The sequence below is a fragment of the Mytilus trossulus genome, chromosome 1 (assembly GCF_036588685.1).
Source record: "Mytilus trossulus isolate FHL-02 chromosome 1, PNRI_Mtr1.1.1.hap1, whole genome shotgun sequence".
NCBI classification, from domain to species: domain Eukaryota; kingdom Metazoa; phylum Mollusca; class Bivalvia; order Mytilida; family Mytilidae; genus Mytilus; species Mytilus trossulus.
This window is the reverse complement of record NC_086373.1, coordinates 27,394,478-27,417,792: the sequence shown is the minus strand read 5'-3', so window position 1 is coordinate 27,417,792 and position 23,315 is coordinate 27,394,478. Positions and strand designations below refer to the sequence as shown.

General features: G+C 34.4%; 2 protein-coding genes across 2 annotated transcripts; both read left to right on the top strand.

The window, feature by feature from the left end:
• The first annotated feature begins 2,338 nt into the window (after nt 1–2,338).
• On the top strand, nt 2,339–6,324 carry LOC134707293 (uncharacterized). The gene is made up of 3 exons (XM_063566944.1): nt 2,339–2,568; nt 3,524–3,617; nt 5,899–6,324. The coding sequence occupies exons 1-3, from the start codon at nt 2,367–2,369 to the stop codon at nt 6,296–6,298; spliced, it is 696 nt and encodes a 231-aa protein (XP_063423014.1). The 5' UTR covers nt 2,339–2,366; the 3' UTR covers nt 6,299–6,324.
• Nucleotides 6,325–10,776: 4,452 nt separating this feature from the next.
• LOC134707286 (uncharacterized) lies at nt 10,777–22,396 on the top strand. The gene is made up of 3 exons (XM_063566932.1): nt 10,777–10,935; nt 15,165–15,267; nt 22,208–22,396. Exons 1-3 carry the CDS (start codon nt 10,854–10,856, stop codon nt 22,344–22,346), a joined length of 324 nt encoding a protein of 107 aa, XP_063423002.1. The 5' UTR covers nt 10,777–10,853; the 3' UTR covers nt 22,347–22,396.
• The last annotated feature ends 919 nt before the right edge of the window (nt 22,397–23,315 follow it).

Here is a 23,315-nt window from a genome sequence, read left to right as displayed (position 1 = left end):
TATTTTGACTTATTTTAATCTATTCTTTATTTTTTACCCTTTATTCTGCAGGTTTTTTGCCTATTATTCTCTATTCTGTAAACTCAATCCAAACCCTTTTTATGACAACATTTTTAAAACATAATCAATATTTAAAAGGGTTTTGAATATTAAGTTTTATAATTTCTGCCCATTTAGTTCTGAAATTTAGCATTTGTTTAAAATTAAGACAGTAGCACCAACCATGATATTTTATCAAATGAAAAATACATAAGAGTAGAGCTGATTGTTGAAAATTTTAGGATGCTCTACGTTAGCTCTGATATCAAATTTCGTCTCCAAAATGAATAAATTGTAAATTTTTCACACTTTTAGTTATTCATTATAAAAAAAAGAAGATGGGGTATGATAACAATGAGACAGCTGTCCACCAAAAATGACACAGAAATTAACAACGATAGGTCACGGTATGGCCCTCAACAATGAGATTAACCCATACCAATTAGTCAGCTATAAAAGACTACGAAATGACAATGTAAAACAATTCAAACGAGAAAACTAACAGCCTTATTTATATAAAAAAAAAATGAACGAAAAACAAATATGTAACACATACACTAACGATAACCACTGAATTTCCTTTTCAAGGTCGTAGTTTGCACAGATTTGAGCACATAACACAATAAAATCAGGTGTTGTATGGACGAATAGATACTGCAATTCATTCCAACGACGGGATGGGTTCCAACTTCAAAGTTTCAAAATTCTTGAAAAAGGAGGATCAGAAACGGCCTTTGTCATACCTTGTCCTTTGCGTTAGCAAATTGTTTTGTTCTTTCCTTACCGGGATTCAATCACATTATCCTGAGTATCGTGTCACAAAATCCTCGACGCCCTAAAACACTGACCCACCTAGGCTCTACAATAATAGAGCTTTCGGTGGACGGGTAATACCTTTCCTTGTCAGTTTTAATCTAGCATCGTAACACAGTTTATGCTATATAAAGCATGAAGAAGTTACAGATCAGCTGAATTATTCATAGTTAGGAATTTTACAAATTAATGTAAGATGAAGTCACAGAAATAATTATTTTATAAGTACGTTTGAACCTGTGACGATTCTACAACAGATTTTAACCGTCGGATCATTAGCAATGATGGTGCTACAAGGCTGAAAATACATTCTGTATATATAATTCGTGTAAATATCAGTCCACCAATGTTAGGATTCGAACTCATGCTACTGAGATATCGTGGCACTAAATAGCCTTGCACCATGCCAGCGCTCTAGACCACTGGACCAACTAGGAAGTAACATAATAAAGCTTTCGGTGGCAGGATGTTGCCTTTCCTGGTCACAATAAACCTTATTCACAAAATACAAAAAATACGCAGATTGGATCATGAAAGACATTTAATTCTAATAGTACAATAAAAATATATATTAAAAGTAATAAATAAAGTTCTAAATAATGATTGATTTTATATATCAGATTGTCTTTTCAAAACAGAGTACAATGTATGTTCGTGTGATGGTCGGACATTTACTAAAAAATAAAACGATACAATTCCAAAAAATATCATAAGACAATACGAACACATTGAAAACTGAGACATATAATTGTAATGTTCAGAAATACCAGCATAATTTTTTTTTGAGGAACGCTGATAAAAAAAAGTGTTATATGTTTCTTATTCAATGTGGGTGCTTTGTGCTTTCAGTTGTAATTAATGATGGAAGTGTTTAATTCTGTTAAGGCAATAAATGATAATATGTAAGTCCGTTATCCATGATCAAAAAGTTATCAAATGTACCATGCTTATAATTTAATACGTCAGACGCTCAGACTTATCACAGACGCTCAGGTCAAAATTGTCAAAAAGCCAAACAAGTGTAAAGTTGAAGATAATTAAGCCCAAAATCCCCAAAAGTTGTGCAAGATACGGCTAAGGTAATCTAGGCTTGGAATAAGAAAATCCTTAGCATGTTTTATTGGAAGTCAGTTTAAAAACAAAGCGTTCAAACGGGAAAAGTTATAACTCACGACAGCGTGTTAAATACAAGACCGTCAGTTGTCGATTTGAAATCAATGCTTGAGATTATGAGAACTCAGCTTAGAAAATATTGATAAAAGTATTATAGTATCGGAGTACTTAAGGTCCTAAATTAAAAGTACGCGTTACCATGTTCTTTATTGTTAGAAGTCAAATTCTTTTAAAGGATATACGAATTTATCAAATTATTGATAAATTATGTTTACAATATCTAAAATCAATGATCTTAAATCTTCATAGTAAACAAGATCTGTTATGTTTTAGATAAAGCAGGCTTAATTAACATTTCATGTTAAACCAAACACTTGTACCAAACTTGACTAGATTGCAAAATGTCCCCTCGATGCGGTCAGGCGCCTGAAAATATTGCTAATGGATATTATGTTGGAACGAAAAATTCATATAATCAGGGAGATCAGCTTCATTACGTTTGTTCAGAGCATTACGTCATGATTGGAAATCCTACTCTCACGTGCAGTTCCGGAAGCTGGACTGGAGGACATCCTATATGTCGTCTATCATTCCTGTCAAATGGTATGTGCAGTGAACGATATTCAAAACCAAAGGATTCAAATTCTCATCTCAAAATTGTAAAATCATAATTTTCTACTTGTTTTCTATCATGATAACAAAGAAATAACTTCTCTCGTAGACATGTTTTCAAAAACTTTTTATTTATAATCAATTTCCAAAGTTTTAATTTATTTCAAATTTCTGTGATCTGTGATGGTTTAATTCTTTGATCTAAATGGACATTAAAAAACAGTTTTACAAATTTTGTTAGCGTTTGAGTGTGTGCATGAAATCTGCCACATTTTATACTGGTAAATATTTTAATTTGAAAGACTGTACATGTACAGTCAATGTAAACTAATCTAGAGGTTGCAGGACTTTTCGGATTTTTATGGGAAAAGTCGTTTCTCAAACAGAAAGAGATATTTTTCTTGAATTATTTTGTGCTACAACATACTAGTTAAACTGATCTCGCGTGTTTTGCAAATCAACTTTAAATGCACGTTTGAATAGGGAATATCTCAAACAGTTAACTATAATAAATGAATTCTATGAAGTTAGAAATGTTATTATATTACTTAAGAAGACTGAATCTTCTTATTTTTGTATTTATGAAATATCACACGTCGAAATACTCTTTTGAATTTACCTTCAACAGAAACACTCAAAGCTGTATTTTTAAAAGGAATTAATGTGTTGAAACAAATGAAGCGCTACATGTTTATTAGTTGAGAAATGGACACGTTTTTGGCATTGGTCACGTTTGGGGTAAGTTGAGAAATGAACACGTTTGGGCGTTTATACAAATCACACCCTTTGGCGATGTTTTGATCTAGACATATTTTGCAGTTCAGTGACGTCAATATGGACACGTTTGGGGGAATCGGACACATCTGAGTGTTACAAATATGTACTGAAGTGAATAAATTCGATACATTTTAAATGTTATTTTAACTATTTCATGTTTTACTTGTAGCCTACTTTTATCTAATCGGAGCCATTGTTATGCTAATTTTCATAGTTGTTTTGGGTGTGTTTTGTGTGTTCTGCTGTAAATATCGGTATCGCCGGTAAGTATTCATCATTTTTTTTTATTGATTTAGCTGTTAAGTACAACATAATAAGGCATCTACTTTTACTTTGTATGAAACAAGAATTTTTTTGAAAATTCATATAATAATGATAGTGTAACGATTAACTGTGGAATGAATATTGTTTTATATATCCAAAAGTTACCATTATACAGAGCATTTGATAGGGAATTCTAGAAGTTATATAATACCACCTTATTATTCACGTCTCGGAAGATCAGATACTAGTACATAAGTTGTGTTGGTTAACCATCGTATGGTCAACTATGTATATGATGCTTATTAAAGAGACACTTATATCTCACTATGTGACTTTAAAGGTTATCTGTCATTCATTTGAACTGTGACTGGAAAATGTGTTAAATCGATTTTCTCTGACGTTTATATAGACAATAATAGTGCATTGACTTGACATATCAACGATATAAGGATGAGGCTTAGAAACGGGGAAACGCGAGGCTGTGCCGAGCATTTTCCCCGTTTCGGGAAGAATCCTTATATCGTTGATATGTCAAGTCAATGCACTATTATTGTCTTTATACTGCAATCTAAAAAAACATTTTCAATTGTTGCTTAGTGTGTTAATGGTATTGATTTAATTTAAATATTGGGGGAAATCTCCCTTTAAAAAGGCCTCATCTCACACAGGCGGAGAAATATACAACACGATGAAATGTACATCACCGCAATCAATGGTGAACGAATTCGTTTGTTTATAGACTAAAGTATCAACAATAAACATAAAACATAATGATTTAATTTGCAAACAAAAAAATATTAATAAGTGAAATATGTTTTCCAAATTTTTTAAAAGAAACAAGTTTGAGTCGTTAAACGCATCGTTGTTTACATCGGAAACAAGAACAGGTTGAAGAGGTCGTATGAATAATTAAATATAATTTCGACAATTTCTATTTAATTAATGAATGGCTATTATTTATTTTGATTTTATTGAACCTTAAAACTAATTTTTGACTCTTCACATTGAATTATCCGCGAAGCGGATTATGTAAAATGTGAAGAGTCAAAAATTAGTTTTATGGTTCAAAAAAACTAAAATAAATCATTGCCATTCATTATAAATAAATTTCTATCAAAAATAGGGCTCAAAGAGCTTTTTATATTATTTATATAAACAATAACAAGCGTACACACATGCTGGCGTATGAATACTCAACGTCAGAGTGGGCGTGTCGCCATCAAAATTGACAACATTGAAAATAAAACTAATAATTTTAACCAATCAGAAGACAGTGAAAACACCAAATTTATTTATATACTAGAACACACCCGTGATATTGCGGGTCCGTGACTGAATCAAAGTATATAACTATGCGTATGCCTTATTTTAGTATTGGTATTGTCATCTGATCAAGTCATGCCGATTATAAGATGCACAGTTTTCTCTGTTTTCAAAATCTTTCTGTTTGAACATGTTGAACCCGTCGACCTGGAACCTATCAATTATTGGTAATATTATTAATTTGCAAAACATAGGGCCGTGGAGTACTTTTTAACAGTATACAGCAAAATTCTAAATACACCGTTTGGTGGTGCGCCTGTCAAATGCGGAACATACAGATCATGTAGGAATAGGTAACAGTTGAATATACTATTGGTATCGGTGTCGGACTCGACTCGGAACTTCTTATTTATTGGCAGTATTAATTACGTGGAAAACAAATGGGCCTGGAGTGGTGTAATTTTTAATCAACACTATTGTACTATATTAGTTATATATAAGGTTGAATTCTTTGATTCATCGTTTTTACGTGATGACGGCTGACAAATTGGACCTCGTAATTTTAGTATTATAGATTCATGAGGAAAAGTGATATCAGGTCAGTGATTGTATATGACATGGAAATATACGGTCACGCATTTTGACTGCTCAAATAGAACTAGTGCAGTATAAACATATTTATATAATAAACGGGAATCATTAAGGGAGGTAATCATTATCTTTTCTACCTCAGGAAAAGATTACCTTAGCTGTAATTTGTAATTGGCAAAACTTCTATGAATTTTTGGTCTCTCATCCACTTTGTACTTTATTTGGCCTTTTTAACATTTATTTATTCGAGCGTCATTGATGAAAGTTTTTAAAACGAAACGCGCGTCTAATATAAAAAATCAATCCTGGTTTTTATGATGAGTTTATTTACTGGTAATCTATTCAACATATCAAGTCGTCTTTGATCTTATCTCCTCAGCCTTAAAGCACTTACTGGTATGGTATTGATTTGTTTTTGTTCTTCAGAAAAATGGTCCACGACGATGACAAGTCACGTAGTCATCCGGAAGGCAATACGACTAAGGAACAACATATGAAAATCAACAACGAATTATCGAAATCGAATAAATCATCACTAAATTTTTCAAAATCAAGAAGTTTAAAAATCAGCATGAAAAATACTTTTACCAAGAAGAAACAAAATACTAGTGTAAACAGCAATGACAAGGTAGAAGAACATGTGGAGAACAGCAAAGATGGTTACCACGAAAATTCACCCATAACTAAGGTGATTCCACTTGAAAACAACGAAAATACAACGGAAAAGAAAAGTGTGATATTAAGTCATCAAAGAGTTGCCGTAGAACTGGACATATGGAAACCGTTCACACGTCCCATAAGAAATAACAATACAAGTACACAATGAAATAAACCCATTAACGACATAGTAAATTATACGTGTTTCTCGTTTCTCGTTTTTTTATATAGATTAGACCGTTGTTTTTCCCTTTTGAATGGATTCAAACTAGTCTAGTAATTTTGGGGTCCTTTATAGCTTTTTATTCGGTGTGAGCCAAGGCTCCGTGTTGTAGGCTGTACACTGAACTTTAATGGTTTACTCTTATAATTGTTTTTTGGATGGAGAGTTGGTCATGTTTACACAACTTTGAATTTTTCGAAATACGAAGGTTTTTCTTATCCTAGGCATAGATTACTTTAGCTGTATGTGGCACAACTTTGGAATTTTGGATCCTCACTGCTCTTCAAATTTGTATTTGTTTGGCTTTATAAATATTTTGATATGAGCATCACTGATGAGTCTTATGTAGACGAAACGCGCGTCTGGCGTACTAAATTATAATCCTGGTACCTTTGATAACTATTAAATATGTCTCATTTTGGCACTCATTACACATCTTCCTTTATCTATATAGTAACCTCGATTTGAAACATTAATCAACTGACCACTTATTCAATAATTGTTTTTTTAGTGTTCATTTTTTGAAGAAGCATAAACTGGATAAATACTTTGAAAATAACATGACTTTTTTATCATGAATATTTTTTAAAAAGATTTTTGTGATGATCCCACTACCAACATTCCCGCCCCCGCTAAAAATATAAGCTAACATGTGCCTATTCTTCAATTAAGATATTAGCTAACCAACATACAATCATAAACTTTGTTATTTACATTACAAAATGAACAGCTAGCGTTGAAGACAGTCAGGACACATATATTATCCAAATTTTCTTATCTCTAGTGAATTTGGGTGGAAAGACCTTCTCGGAACAATTGGGTTTTTTTTTCTTTTTTTTCTATTTTTCTTTTGGAGATATTTTGGAAATCTGAGTTCACTGATTAATAATACTTAAATTAAGGAAATGGAAAATGGTCAGTTTACAAATACTAGTAATCGAATAAAAAAAAACCAAGGCTAGACACAATCAAGGACTTATAAGTAATACTATAGTCTAGTTATACGTCCTTGACACAACAAACACACAATTCAAACATGAAATTCAAGTACATGTACATACTACATATATGTCATTCGATTGTTTGTTTTGCAGGTTTCTGTCTATTAGTACTTGTGACACTTTTTGGGGAAAAAAGATTTCCTTGAATCAAATGTTTGGCTTTAATATAATTCAAAATCATATTAATAAGAATTGATGTTTAGTGATGCATGTATAATTTGTGCTTTGTTTGTTCTGATCATGGCGTGCATTTACTTTCTAGAAGTATAAATACTTTTATGAAATCTTTTATTTTGTCAAAATAAATAGTCTGACAATTAAATGTTATTCATCTTTTTTAAGTTTTAAAGATAACTAAGTTAGTTTGTTTACGAACATTTGAATGCATACACTGGGTAATGCAGAAAAATATGAGAACGGAAATGGCGAGTGCGTCAAAAGAGAAAATAACCCAACCAAAGAGCAGATGCCAGCCTTATGGCACCAATAGGTTTCAACACAGCGGAAGCTATAAATCGCAGAGATAATCAAGGACAGTCTTGTTATCTCAAAAAAATAAAACACATTTAGCTTTCTTGGCTTTTATCTGTCAACTAGCAATTTCTAGCCTGTTTCGAAATATGTATAGCTTCACAACTACCATACACGGGCAACCCAGTTACTTTTCCTCCTACCTCTAACTTAACATGAAGTGTTCTAGATTATTAGAATCTTGTTGAGGACAACTATCCCAAAACATATATGCATTTTCCATAAGTATATACATAATAAAAACTAGCCATTTGCTAGTCGTTATAAAATAATATGTGCATACTTTTTTTTTATTTGAAGTTTCATATGACTTTAAAATTTTCCTATTTTAGCTCAGCTGGTCCAAAAGGCCAAGTGAGCTCTTTCTCATCACTTGGTGTCCGTCATCCGTCGTCCGTCGTCGTCGCCGTCGTTGTTAAATTTAACAAAAATCTTCTCCTCTGAAACTACTGGGCCAAATTTACCAAACTTGACTCGACCGAAATCATCATTGGGGTATCTATAGTTTAGAAAATGTGTGCGGTGATGGCCGTCACGGCTAAAAATAGAACATAGGGGGTAAAATGTAGATTTTGGCTTATAAACTCTGAAACCAAAGAATTTAGAGCAAATATGACAATGGGTTAAATTGTTTATCAAGTGAAAATCTATCTGCCCTGAATTTTTCAGATGAATTGGACAACTGGTTGTTGGCCTGTTGCTGTCCCCAATAGGTAATTTTTAAAGAAATTTTGCTGTTTTTGACACTATTATAAATAGAGATAAGCTGTAAACAGCAATAATGTTCAGCAAAGTAAGATCTATAAATGAAGGAATTATTGCCCTTTATAAGTAAATTTTTAACAATTTTCATTAACTTGGTACATTTTTGTAAATTTTTACAAAATATTTTTCTCGGTAAATAAAGGGGCGAGTTTTATATAGATAGAGAAAATTGGAAGTAGCAAGAATGTTCAGAAAAGTAAGATCTACAAACACATCACCATCACGAAAACACAATTTTGTCATGAATCCATCTGTGTCCTATGTTTACTATGCACATAGAAAAAGGTGAGCGACACATGCTATTAAGTGCCTCTAGTTTCAGGTAAATGACAGAAAATGTTTGCCAGTTTTATAGACTAATTTCTATGAAACGTTTCAGATCATAGAAGACTAGTCGTTATTTTCACCTTACCTCTTAGGAAAAATCTGAAAATTTGAGCTGTTTTCTATTAGATACAAGTGCAAATATCTCAAAATGCTTCGAAGTTTTACAATTTTTAAGTCCGTTGTTGGGGGAAAATCGTCCATTCAGCCTTTTATTGTTATAATTGATCATTTGATAATGACACAATAAACGTTTTACCCTCAAACATATTTTGATTTGCTGGGACGTGATTAGGTTGATGTCATTTATGATCGCAGACACGTCTCGATTGATTGATTGATTGATATGTGTTTAACGCCACTTTCACTTTACAGTCAATTTTTTACTTGTTGTGAAACTATAGTGTTCGGAGAGGACCACGTCGCTAGCCCTTCCGATAGCTATATGAAAACTGACAACCCTAGTAAATTAAGAATTTGGAGTTGAGCACACCTGCCATGTGCAGGATTTGAACACTGACAAATTCATTATTGAATGGCTAGTCGCACACAGTAGTTCGACTACTTAAACAACTCTGCCACCTATGACCCCTAAACACGCCTCGAAAAGTATTCTAGTTTCTTCTTACCTATTTGGCTCATCGTTGGTTGTCATCCAACAGGGATCAGCTGAGCAATAAAATTCTATAATTATCCAACCAACAAATATTTGTGTTTTGTTTTTTCTTAATATGAAAAATAAGAAGATGTGGTAGGATTGCCAATGAGACAACTAATCGCCAAATTTTAATGTAGCAGATGTATGTAAGTTACTTAAGGCAAACATAAGGCCTTCAAAAGGAGAAAACCTAAACTGTATGGTCGGCTTCAAAAAGCCCTGAAATGAAAAATAGGGAATAATGTAATTGAGAAAACTAATAAAGGGTTGTCTTTATGTTGTGGTTATTTCTTGATCATTTTTTGCTTTCGGTTGTATGTTACCCCAAAAGAGTAACTTTACGCTAAGCCATTGAATCTGAAACTAAATTAATTCCTAATTTTCCTGTAAAACATACATTTTGCAAATGTTTGCACCTGTCCTGTGTCAGGAGTGTGAATTGCAGTGATTGTCGTCTGTTTATAAAGTTCATAATTCTTTCTCGTTACTCGTTTTTTATATTATAGATTAGACCGTTGGTTTGCCCGTTTGAATGGTTTTACACTAGTATTTTTGGGGGCCCGTTTATAGCTTCCTGTTCGGAATGAGCCACGGCTTCGAGTTGAAGATCGTACTTTAACTTATGATGGTTTACTTTTAAAAATTGTTACTTGGATTGAGAGTTGTCTCATTGACACCCATACCACATCTGCCTATGTAAATGCTCAATAACATTTGAAGTAAGCAATTCATCAAGCCATATACCACGAGTCCCCGTATTGTATCTATGAAATATTAGCTGAATTACAAATGAACGCCAACACGACAAGTTATGGTACTATTAAAAAGTTTTTTTGTTGATTTACACATTAAATAAAGATAACCTGTTTGCTCGTTTGCAACATTTTGTTATTGTCAATAGGACAAGAGGTCGCATCAAATTCACGGCATTTAACTATAATTTTGGGTAGCTAACATTTAATAGTAAAACTAGATTTTAATTAACGTAAATGGTTAGTAATGATATGATAACAGTGTGGGAATCTGGCCATAGGACATTTGATTTTTAATTGACGTTCAAAATTATGCCACTTAAATTTTAATGGTTAATTAATAATGGAAGAGATACATTAATTTATTCATTTTATTTCTCTTTGTATACGTGTATTAGTATACCGTGCTGTTATTCTGACTCTCAGTTACTCCAGATCTACTACGTTCAAGGATCAAAACGACGCCGAGGATGAAGACTGAGAACATATGTATTATTTTGGCTTTTATGGTAGCATACATTCACTGTAGTTGCCACATGATAACACCAACAGGTAAAATTATCTTCTTTATATCATTTTCGTATTCAGGGGGAAAAAATGATAAGCTTTTAAAGGAGAAGGTCCGGTTAGGGCCGATTTTGACCTCAAATTTCCGGTTCATCTTGAGAAAGATGTTGGACACTTTCTAAACACTTAAGTGTCTATTTTAGTCGATTCAATTAGTTTATGTGAAATATTTTAACTGATTTATAATAATTCATTAAGGACGCTCAAATTCGAGCTTACATATGAAAAATCTATCAAATATGCCATAATATACTAGTCAACAAAAGAAACGATACAAGACTTTTTTTCAAATTAAAGATACAGTTGTCCGTTCATTGGACCAATACTGAAGGTAGTAATACTTATTATTTCATATCGGTTGAGAATAAGATTCTCTTATTGGATAAAAAGGGGTCACATGACATTCATTAATCTTCAGTAATAAATTCCATCGGTCATTAACAGAACTATACGGACCAGAAAGCCGGTCGTTAATGAACTTTTACATGATATGGACCGGTGGGGCGTGGTTTACGTCTGATATTGACCGTTGGGGCGTGGTTTCCGTTTGATAATGACTGTTAAGGGCGTGGTTTCTCTGTGAATGACCGGTGGGGCGTGGTTACTCTGTTTAAAAAGATGTACCTTTAATAAAACATGTTCCTGTTTGTAATATTACATTTAAGTTGTTGAATTGTTTATTACATTTTTTCGCTAATGGTAAAATTAAAGAGAACTTAATTAAGAATTCATATACTGAAAAATTGCACTAAAATAAATGGCAGTTTTACTACGACTGGTCTTCACTCTTTGCTATAGAAATCGTACAACTACTGAGTTCGCTTTAGGCGTTTTGAATTTATGAGAATTTTCCAAAACATGGTTTCTCAATGAAATAAACATAATAGTTCTTGAAAACTGGTCATTGTCGTGATTCTTGGACTGCCCGTAGGACAGTGGTATTGACTGCGACAGCGATAATGACTGAGCCGAACGGCTCAGTCATTATCACTATCTTAGTCAATACCACTGTCCTGTGGGCAGTCCATATATCACGATAATGACCAGTTTTTCAAGAACTATTATAAATCATTATTGAGATATAAATCCGTTTAAAAAAAATTTTTTTTTGCTTTCATGTCGTTTTTTGCGATTTTTTTACAAAATTTACATTAAACGACAATTCTTAAATCAGAAGACCCAACTAACATAGGCGGATCCAGGGGGGCTGGGGGGCCCGCCGCACCCCCCCCCCCCCTTTCGTGGGAAAAATTTGGTTGATTATATAGGGAATCACTGAAGCATGACTGGAGCGGGCCCCCCCTTAGGTCAGTCAGCGGGCCCCCCGTATGAAAAGTTCTGGATCCGCCACTGACTAATGATGCCAACCTCTCATTTGAAGATAAAGACAGTGTTTGCCATCAATTGGTTTTTAAAAATCATACAATTTCTTCGTTTATTTTTTACTCAAAGTTCGGCCCCACGAGAAATCGTTAAAATGTTTACATAATCAGAGACATGTATACTAAATGTATTTATATGTCTCTGACTTAATCAACTGATTAACCATAGACAGTATGCGTTAAGTGATATTCAAAAAGAGGTAACAATCTTAAAACTAATCCGAAAGGTTCCAAATTTACTGTGTCTGAACCATTGATTTTAGACTAAAATAAAAAAAAAAATGCATTTTTTGAGATTTCAAAAAAACACTTTTTTTTCTTAAAAAATTGAAAAAAATAATCTTTCAACCTATTAGTTACCACATGAAGATAACTTGATAAGCATATTGAATATTTTTTAACAAATTTGATTTTTTTTTCGGTACTTAGAAAATTATGTGTCGATTTTTTAATTAACTATCCGCAAAACTAATTGCACCCTATGATCCTTTACATTTTACCAATTTTGTAAAAACTGCTTTATGTTGTGTCCAAAAGGGTGTTAATGGACCTACTTCTTTATCTGTACATTAATTTTCAATCAGACTGAACATATTTTTCGCAAAAAAAAACATTGAGAAGTGACAGCTCTACTGGGAACTGGGAATAAATACCCAAGACCAATGTATGTCCGTACCAGAAGCTTCTTAATTTTTAATCAGACTGAACATATTTTTCGCAAAAAAACATTGAGAAGTTACAGCCAGTGTATGTCCGTGCCAGAAGCTTCTTAATTTTCAATCGCACTGAACATATTTTTCGCCAAAAAACATTGAGAAGTGACAGCTCTACGTTATCGATTCAAACTGGGAATAAATACCCAAGACCAATGTATGTCCGTGCCAGACGCTCCTTAATTTTCAAAGTTAAAAAAAAAAACTACAAACAAAATGTACTTACAATTACAATTACAGCTCCCGTTAGCACCATGTGTCGCATAGGGCTGCGAATGGAAGCCTTCCACCTGAGTCTAGTATCTACTTCTGATTGTAGTGCTTCTCCCCATGTTCTCCATCCAACTCTGTTCTTTCTTTATCTACCATTCGTCTCCAAGTTTCTTTTGACCTTCCTACATTTCTCTTTCCTGGTGGTGTCCATGTCAAGGCGATTCGAAAAACATTCCATGGGTCTATCCTCAGGCTGTGACCTATCCAACTCCATCTTATGTTCTTAATGGTGTTGGTTATGCTGCTCGTGTTGGCTTTTTGTAGCAGTTGTGCGTTGGATATCGTAGTTGGACAAAATGCACTTAAGTTGTCAAAATAATTATTTCTCGGCTTCATTCACGGAGATACATGTAGTAAGATAAATCTTTTTACAAGGAATTGAATTTTCTAATTCAATATTAATTAATATATCAATAATGATTGCCAAGTTCGTTGTAAACCATGATAGAGTTAATGTTTGAAAATTGTTATCGGTTATCAAGTACTAAGATGGATTGAGTTGTTCAAATGTATATTGGAACTAGGTTTCCGAATGCGACTGCAATACATATTCTGAGGTCAGGCAGGTTCATACAATACTCAGTCCGGCAGTGGGCGGAGCTTAAGAGCGATATCTGTATAGTATACAGATACAGCATAGCGATATCTGTAGGGCTGTATCTGTATAGTAGAACACCCAATTGTAGGATAATACATGTTTGTTGTTACTAATTCATTTATTATGACTGTAATGCTTTGCAATTCGAAACTGACATATTTGACCTAGATACGACAACCGTTCATGATGGCTATTCAAAACTCTTCCCTCTGAAAAATCACAGTGTCAGTCGTTTGCTTGTTTACATACAAAAAAGGGAGATTCACGGAAGAGCCTACAAAAACGCGCTACCCTGATACATATCGGACATCGAAATTAACTTAATTGTCATAATCAGAAGCTATACTTTACTGTAGTTTTAACATGGGTTGTAATTATATTGGTAATTATTTTTGCCCGAGCGAATATATTCGTGATTATCTTTGCCCGAGTGACAGTGAGGGCTTAACTAACCACGAATATAATACCTACTCATGTTAAAACTACAATAAAGCTTGCATCAATAGTTTCTTAATTCAAGGATTAAATGGAACATGAATATACCCATTTTGGTCATACTATAATAATATATATATACTGAAGGACGCCTCCGGTTGCGGGAATTTCTCGTTACATTGAAGACCTGTTGGTGACCTTTTGCTGTTGTTTTTTCTATGGTCAGGTTGTTGTCTCTTTGATACATTCCTATTTCCATTCTCAATTTTACTAGTATATCAATTCATAAAGTACAGAGTTGAGTTTGTTTTTTAATATTGTGTAGCGTACGTAAGGTCGGCATAAAAAAAATAGATCATGGCTCCAAGGATATTTTACTTATTTTATTGTCAAACAGATAATTGAGTTACGTTTAAAAATACACGCCACAGGTCATCCTGATCTAGTAATATTAGATTAAGAGTGACAAACTCATGTTACTCTTGATCAACGTAATTTTTTGCAGGTTAGATTTTTTCATGTTTAATTTATTTAATTGTGTTTGTCTTATGTGTGTTTTGGGATTTTGTTTTTTTATGATGATATTTGTATATGATTAGGGACGACATCAAAAGTTCAATGTAGGATAAACAAAAAACTGACCCCCGGGGCCCCCCCTTAACTTTATGGATATATAGAAAATTGATTTTTGATTAACAAAACTTGCAGCAATGTTGAACCCCCTTCCCTCACCCCAAACTATTTGATTTAAGTTTTTTATCCTACATCGATCTTTTGATGTCGTCCCTTAATGGATGCTGTTGATTATTTCAGATTGCATTTTTAATGGGGAAATAGTCAAAGATGGCTCTTCGTTCCAAAATGAAGAACAGTGTGAAACATGTAGATGTTGGGACGGAGAGATTTCCTGTTGCGGGTAAGGGAATGATATTGACCATTAATACAATACAATAACTTGACTCGTTATGAATTTTTCAAATTAACCATCATGCTTTGTTTTCTATAAAAAGGAAAAATTTTTATCATGCGAAAATTTTATCACTTTTTCAAAAAATATATGAACAACCGTATTAATTTTTAAAAACGGTTTCCCTGTTTATTATTAAGTGTAACATTTTAAAGTTCTCTGGATGTAATTTGTTATCGTATGAGGTTTTGTTTAAGAAGTAGCAAAATTCTTACTATTTATGATTTTTTAACAAACCAGAATCAAATTACAGATAGGTGTTCCGTATATAACAAAGTTTTTCCGATTTGTTTTCTTTGGCATTGCTTAAAAGTGTGTAATGCTTCTATACACCTTGAGATATATTATTGATTTATTGATTGGTTTGTGTTTAACGCTACTTTCAACACTTTTGTTTTATTTTTCGGTGGTTGGTTTTTACTTCGTGTAGGAAACCGAATTGTCTGGAAAAAGAAAGGGTCTTCAGTTGAAAAAAAATAAATTAGAGTCGATTGCACCGCCCATTCTGGATTCGAACAAACACTCTCAGTGTTGAAAGGCCAATTTGAAAGCTTGGATCTGAAGCAAGCATATGCATGAACCTCTCTGGTACACTGAAGTCAAAATACAGAACATTTTTTCATGAACATCTGAACTTTTCCTGTATTTTTTTTTATCCTACATGTAATATAATGAGTAAAGTCCTAAACTATGAACATAGTGAGAATATTAAAGACATTAAACAATTTCAAGTTTAATTACAAACCGGTTCTTGGAGTGAACACTATACTTTGGAGTAGTAGCTGTAGTAGTGGCCCCAGATTTACAATTAAATTAAGATAATAAAATTCTAACAAAGCAGATTTTTCTTCATAAATTATTAGAATATGAGTCAATGATAAAAAAAAAACTCTGTTTTTTGTATAACAAAAAAGGTTCAATGACGTCAAAATGGTAGGTGCAAATGGCGACATAATAGGGAAAATCAGCAAAAATACATAAATTTGAATGTTTTTTCTAAATTTTGACCACCGCACCATGTTTGCACTAATAAGAAATTCTCACATTTTGACAAGGTCATACATATTAAACTTCGGATAAAAAATCTTTATAAGTGCAAGGTTGGTGCGATAATTTATTTTATATTTTCCATAGCTAAATAGAGCAATTAAAAAACGTTAAAATTTGTTGAATTGGACCTATTCATCTGAAAAAGTTTAGTTTATACATTCTTATTCCTATAGGAACTTTATTTTTTTATGAATGTAACGTGTATTCCTAGTATTATAAAAAAAAAACAGTTTACTTTGAGGACATTATTTTTTAATTATAAAATTTTAGATAGACATGCAATTTAACAAAATCTGTACATTTCCTATGTTTCTACTAATTCTTGATTCAAAGTCTGGTGTTTGAATGGGGCAATCTTCTCTCTCTGGTATTATGGTCGGATCTGTAATTTATGTGAGAAAGGGGGGGCACAAAGTATACCGAATTTAAAAGATTATTTTGCTTAAACTTACATAATTGACAAGAAACATGAGATTTATTTTGAAAATGAAACTACCTATATAAGACCAATTGGATGTGTCTTTGTTGGTAATGAGCAAAGAGAACAAGTTTCGTAGTTAAAATTTGGTGGTTAGAGAACGGAAGGGTAAAAGGTACAGTATCCATATATCCGTTATATATATATACATGTATATATATAAGTACGTCTGAGTCAGTGACAACTCTACAACAGATACATCAATCGGATGGCCATCAATGATGGTGATACATGGCTGTGTACATTATGTACAAAAGTAAAGCTTTCGGTGGCCGTGTGTTACCTTTCCTCGTCAGTTTTAATCTAGCGGCGTACGACAGTTCATGATATATAAGGCATGGAGATATTCAGTTGATCTGTAACTATAACATCTCCATGCCTTATATAATATACATCATGTACTGTAGTACGCCGCTAGATTAAAACTGACGAGGAAAGGTAACACACGGCCACCAGAAGCTTTACTGTTGTGAAGCCCATGTGGTCGTGTGGTCTAGCGGGACGGCTGCAGTGCAGACGATTTGATGTCACGATATCTCAGTAGCATGGGTTCGAATCCCGGCGAGGGAAGAACAAAAAAAAATTGCGAAAGAAAATTTACAGATCTAACATTGTTAGGTTTATGTTTAGACGCAGTGGCGGATTCAGAGGGGGCGTAGAGGGCATACCCCCCCCCCCCTTTTGTTCGGACTTTTTTTTTTTTGTGAAATTATTAGTCAGACTGTACTTCGTGAACTTTGCCATTTCCCGAGTATTTAATTTTTATATGATAATTCTTTGCTTATTAAGATATTTTTCGCTGGTATTTACTGATTGTCAAAGTCATGTGATTGTCAAAGTCGTGAGATTTGCTATGGTGGAGTCGACCAGTGCGTTGAAAAAACGGCACACGGTCATTTCGAAATTTAAATTACAGTAATATACATTGCTAGGCTGAGGATGTCGTGACAATCAGGAAACCTTCAAAGCGACACAGGATTGAGCAAGAACGTATTGACTTCTATTTCACTATTCCACCAAACAGAAAGTAATAGTAAATACTCTATAGACTATTACACTCTCATGAGGAAAAGTTCCACAATATATTTACGTACGAAAACGTGTTTAACCCCAAATGCACCATCTATAAATAACAAAGTTGAATAATGATCCCCAGTCACCCCGCCGCATTTTTGCGCCTGTCCCAAGTCAGGAGCCTCTGGCCTTTGTAAGTCTTGTATTATTTTATTTTTAGTTTCTTGTGCACACTTTGAAAATTAGTATGGCGTTCATTATCACTGAACTAGTATATATTTGTTTAGGGGCCAGCTGAAGGACGCCTCCGGGTGCGGTATTTTCTCGCTACATTGAAGACCTGTTCGTGACCTTCTGCTGTTGTTTTTTCTATGGTCGGGTTGTTGTCTCTTTGACACATTCCCCATTTCCATTCTCAATTTTAGTATAAGCTCTAGAAAAATTTCAAGTCTGTGACTCTCAGTACGAACCATTTGATTTGAGGAGGCAGTCTTAGATATTTGAGAGAGAGAAAAATTACTCTGATTCTTGCCTTAAACAAAAAATATTCTGGCCGTATCTGGATTGAAAACAATAGTCTTGTCCACTTTTTTCCTATAAAAAACGAAAATTTCCAACAAAATTATTTAGCATGAAATGAACATGATGAATAAAAACGGGCGTAGTTTTTTCGTGGCCGGGATTTGCATATCTAACTGGAATGTCTGTTTCGGCGGACTTATATATATATTGAATACTTTGTAACCTGACTGCTGGTTGTGACCTTTACATATTTGTTTTTCGTTCATTTTTTTACATAAATAAAAGTTAGTTAGTTTTCTCGTTTGAATTGTTTTACATTGTCTTATCGGGGCCTTTTATAGCTGACTATGTGGTATGGGCTTCGCTCATTGTTGAATGTCGTACGGTGACCTATAATTGTTTATGTTTGTGACATTTTGGTCTTTTGTGGATAGTTGTCTCATTGGCAATCATACCACATCTTCTTTTTTATATTTATTTCTCCATTTGTCGACCATCAATCTAACTTCGTTGTCATTTCAGACACTTTCGAAATCTTTGGGAGATTTGGAAAACATCACTTCGGTTCTCTAAGTTATGTTTGGTGAAACATATTCTTCTTCTTCTTCCCGGTTACGAGTCGAACTCTATAAAAGTGTAATTGACTCGGGCGCATCTCAAACGGACAGGAGGCCACTCCTCTCTGGCCAAAAGTCCAGGAAAATCTGGATGATATTTACAATAAAATATGCTTAATTACAACTATATACACTGGTTCTCCTGCTGTCTATTTGAGGTGTGGTTGGGTCCAGGGGATGGTGTTCACTCTGGCCCTGAAGTCCTCTAGTGATCCGGACTCCACTACTGATTCTGGGAGTTTGTTCCACTCTCTTGTTGTTCTCGGGAAGAATGAGTGATAGTAGACGTCTCTCTTCACTCTTGTCTGTCTTAATGTGTGGTTGCCCCTGGTTCTACTGTCACCTGATGTATATTACTTGTCTGGATCAATGGCAATCATCTGGTGTTGAGTCTTGTAACACAGCACAAGACTCTGTTTCCACCGTCTGCGCTGCAGTGATTCCCATTGAAGTTGGTCCAGAAGCTTTGTGACACATCCTGGAGAGTTTTCCTGGTAGAAACTGTAGACAAAGTGAGCTGCTCGTCGATGTACCTGCTCTATGTCACGTATGATGGTAATTTGGTGGGGATCCCATACCGGGGAAGCATATTCCAGGGTTGGTCTGACTAACGTGCAGTATGCTGTAGCTTTTGTTGCTGGAGTACACCAACCCAGATTCCTCCGTAAGAATCCTAGTGTCTTTGAGGCTTTCCCTATGATCTGATTGATGTGATTTGACCAGGTGAAATCTTTGCTGATGGTGAGTCCAGGGTATTACCCACTGTCTATTGTTTCTAATCTGTGTCCATGGATTGAGTAGGATGTCTGATGTTGTTGACGTCGTCCAGAGACACGGATGACTGTGCATTTTTCTGGGTGGAAGCACATTTGCCACTGTTTTTCCCATTCTTCCAGCGAGGAAAGATCTTTCTGCAGCAAGTCTGCATCTTCTGGTTTCCTGATGCGCCAGTAGAGTAGACAGTCATCGGCAAACAGTCTAGCGCTTGATGTTGTAGCTTCTGGGAGGTCGTTGATGTATGCCAAAAAGAGTAAGGGACCCATCTGTGGAACTCCAGATTACACGTCGAGTGGGTCAGACTTGTAATTTTCAAGGATCACAGACTGGGTTCTGTTGGACAGGAACTGTCTTATCCATTCGAGTTGGACACCTCTTACTCCGTAGTAGTCCATTTGTGTAGCAGTCGGTTATGTGGTACCTTATCAAAGGCCTTGGCGAAGTCTAACAGGATGATATCTGTCTGATCGCCATCCTCCATGTTCTTGGCTATTTCATGTGTGGTTATGAGGAGCTGGGATTCGCATGAGCGTTTGGTTCTGAACCCATTTTGTTCGTCACACAATATGGAGTTTCTGTCAAAGTGGTCCATGATAGTACTGTGGACTATGTGCTCTAGTAGCTTACACGTGATTGATGTGAGGAATACCGGACGGTAGTTTGCTGCTGTGTGTTTTTCGCCTTTCTTAAAGACTGGGACAATGTTGGCTGTTCTCCAATCTTCTGGTACTGACCCCTGATCCATTGACAGTTGGTACAGTCTATTCAGGTAAGGTGACAGATGTTCGGCAGTGTTCTTTAGAATGCAGGCTGGTATATCATCTGGCCCAGTTGCCTTAAAAGGTCTTATTCCTCTGAGGAGTTTAGTGACTCCATTCTGGCTTATTTTTATTGGTCTCATGGTTGGTATGGGCTTAGCCCTTTATCTGGCATGTTGTAAAGGTCTTCCTGTGTGTAAACTGAGTGGAATTGGTTGTTCAAGATTGCTGATTTTGTTGGTGTGTCACTGTGGAGGTATCCATCTTTATTTTTCAGAGTTGTTATGCCTGAAGATTCCTGTTTCCTACTCTTTATGAACGACCAAAATCTTTTGGGGTTCTTGTATAAGTCTTCACTAACAATGTCTTGCATAAATTTGGTGTGTGCTCGTCTAGATTCACGTTGAAGTTCGGCTTTGGTGTTTTTATAGCGTTTTGATTAAAACTGCTTGTTTGTCTTTTTTAACTCTTGTCGGTTGTATTGTAAATTTCATCGAATTTCCATGTCTATTTTTTGCTTACAAGTCCTACATCAAATATATCAGTACATAGCTTTGGATCAATACTATCATTTTATGATAGACAATTAACATTCTGCAGCATAAAAAATGTCCAACCCTTACACTTTACAGCAACTATAAAATATACATGCCCCAAGCCAGGAACCGTTTAAATAGTGCATATTACAAGCTTATTTTATGTTTTTAGCCCAAAAAATTTCCAAATTTTTTTTCGCCTCGGTCCGCTCGAAATATTAAATCTTCACCCCCTATCTAAAATCCGGGATCCGCCCCCGAGACGAGTGGTATAGGGAAAACGGTACTATTTATTCTGCCATAGGCAACAATACTAACATTTTCTAAATTTACCAGTTTTTATAATAAAAACCTGGATAAAACAGTTATGTGTGGTGTTAGAACTTTATTACTGTATTCTAAAAATTGAAGCCAAATAGTATCATGACCAATTTCCAACGGAGCTGGTTTATGTTATCCATGCCCACCGTCATTTTGCACCAAATTTATGAAATTTTGGAAGACTTTTCGAATAATTCTCTAGAAAATATTTCAATAGGTTTTAAAATTTATGTTGTAAATTTACACACTGCAGTTATTCATAGATAAATAAAAAAAATATATTGTACCCTTACATCCAATCACAGCGCTCCTAATTTGACTTCCTTCACCTGTCTTGGGTACACAAAAGGCCAACCTAATACTGGGAAAATTAAATACTATATATACATAATGTACACAGTCATGTATCACCACCATTGATGGTGATCCGATGGATAAATCTGTTGTAGAGCTGTCACTGACTCAGACGTACTTATATATATATATATATACTACGGATTACAAATGTGTCGAGGTTTGTGATTGGATAACAACACAGAGATGTCAGTATATATTCAGGAAATTGCCGGGGTATATACGCAGCCGACCGTGCAAGGGCTGTATAGCCAGTCAAGGTCGTTAAAAACTTCCATTTGTTGTATATACGCATTTTTATCCCCAATTGGGATCGTGATCATTTCTTTACAAAATGACATTTTTTTTTATATTGTTCCAGCTCTATTTTAAATACAAAACTTTAATATTTTGTCCACTATTCTGAGTAACAATGGATACTTGTTGTTACTTTGTTACATACAACAGTTACTGTTATTTTAGGTATGGACAAGTGATTAGAGATCTTGCAGACGATTGTAAAATTATTAAAGTGGGACCATGTATGGAGGAAGCTGTATTAATATCAGATGAAAGTCAACAATGCTCTTACATTGTAGCTGTACCAAATGGTAGAAAATAATTTGACAAAAAATTGTTTATAATTCATAATGAAATAAATTTTGTACAAATTGTTGGGTTTTTTTAATTTTGTTTCAGTTCTCTACAACATTATATTGGTTGTGATATTTGTTGACAGTGAATATTCCATAAATAAATCACAGACGCTTGGTTATATGATACAGATTTTTTTGATTTTTTTTGTTGATTATTAAAAATATTCAATTTTCTATATGTATAATACGTATCTATCACTTCTATGCATGTCTACCTAGTTTCGAGTGATTTAAACGACTCTGAGAAAATACCAAATTTTACCATCTATAAAAAGGCAACTAACTCGGCGCCTTTTTTTCTGCTATCTATGAATCAATAAATTGACCTATACCTGGATTCCCCAACGATTTCTCAGGAAAACGTGTCTTCCTTGCACTCATATCGCAGGCATCGTTTATATGTATCAAAGTTGTATCGTTCGTAACATTTTTATTCCATCTCCGGCATATAATAAAAAGATTGGAACTATTTTGACTACTTTTAAATTTACGTGCCAGGAAGTTGCTGTTTTTCCCGAAATTTTGTTAAAGGGAAGTATATTTTTTAACCGTATGGGTGACATCCCATTAGTCCGACAACCATTATTCTGACAACCCAATACTCCTACAGCTCATTATTGCGACAATTCATTTTTCTTATGTGTATGGGTAAATTTTCTCTAAAAAGACCAACTCCGTTCTCTATCATACTTGTGGTTGTCCGTTTTTATTTTAATTATTCTTTCCATGCGGGATAGTTGTCTCAGTATATTGGAGTTGATACACATCCTTATTGCAACTGATCAGTCCATACCCTATTCCCTCTTTCGTTTTACGTGTCTGGGTATTTTATTTGTCTTTATATTTCGGCGTTTGTGTGTCCAATATCAGTATGTGCTGTTCTAGTTCGCTGTTTTTTGTGTGTCTGGATCTGCCTCCTTTCACTAGATCTTTGG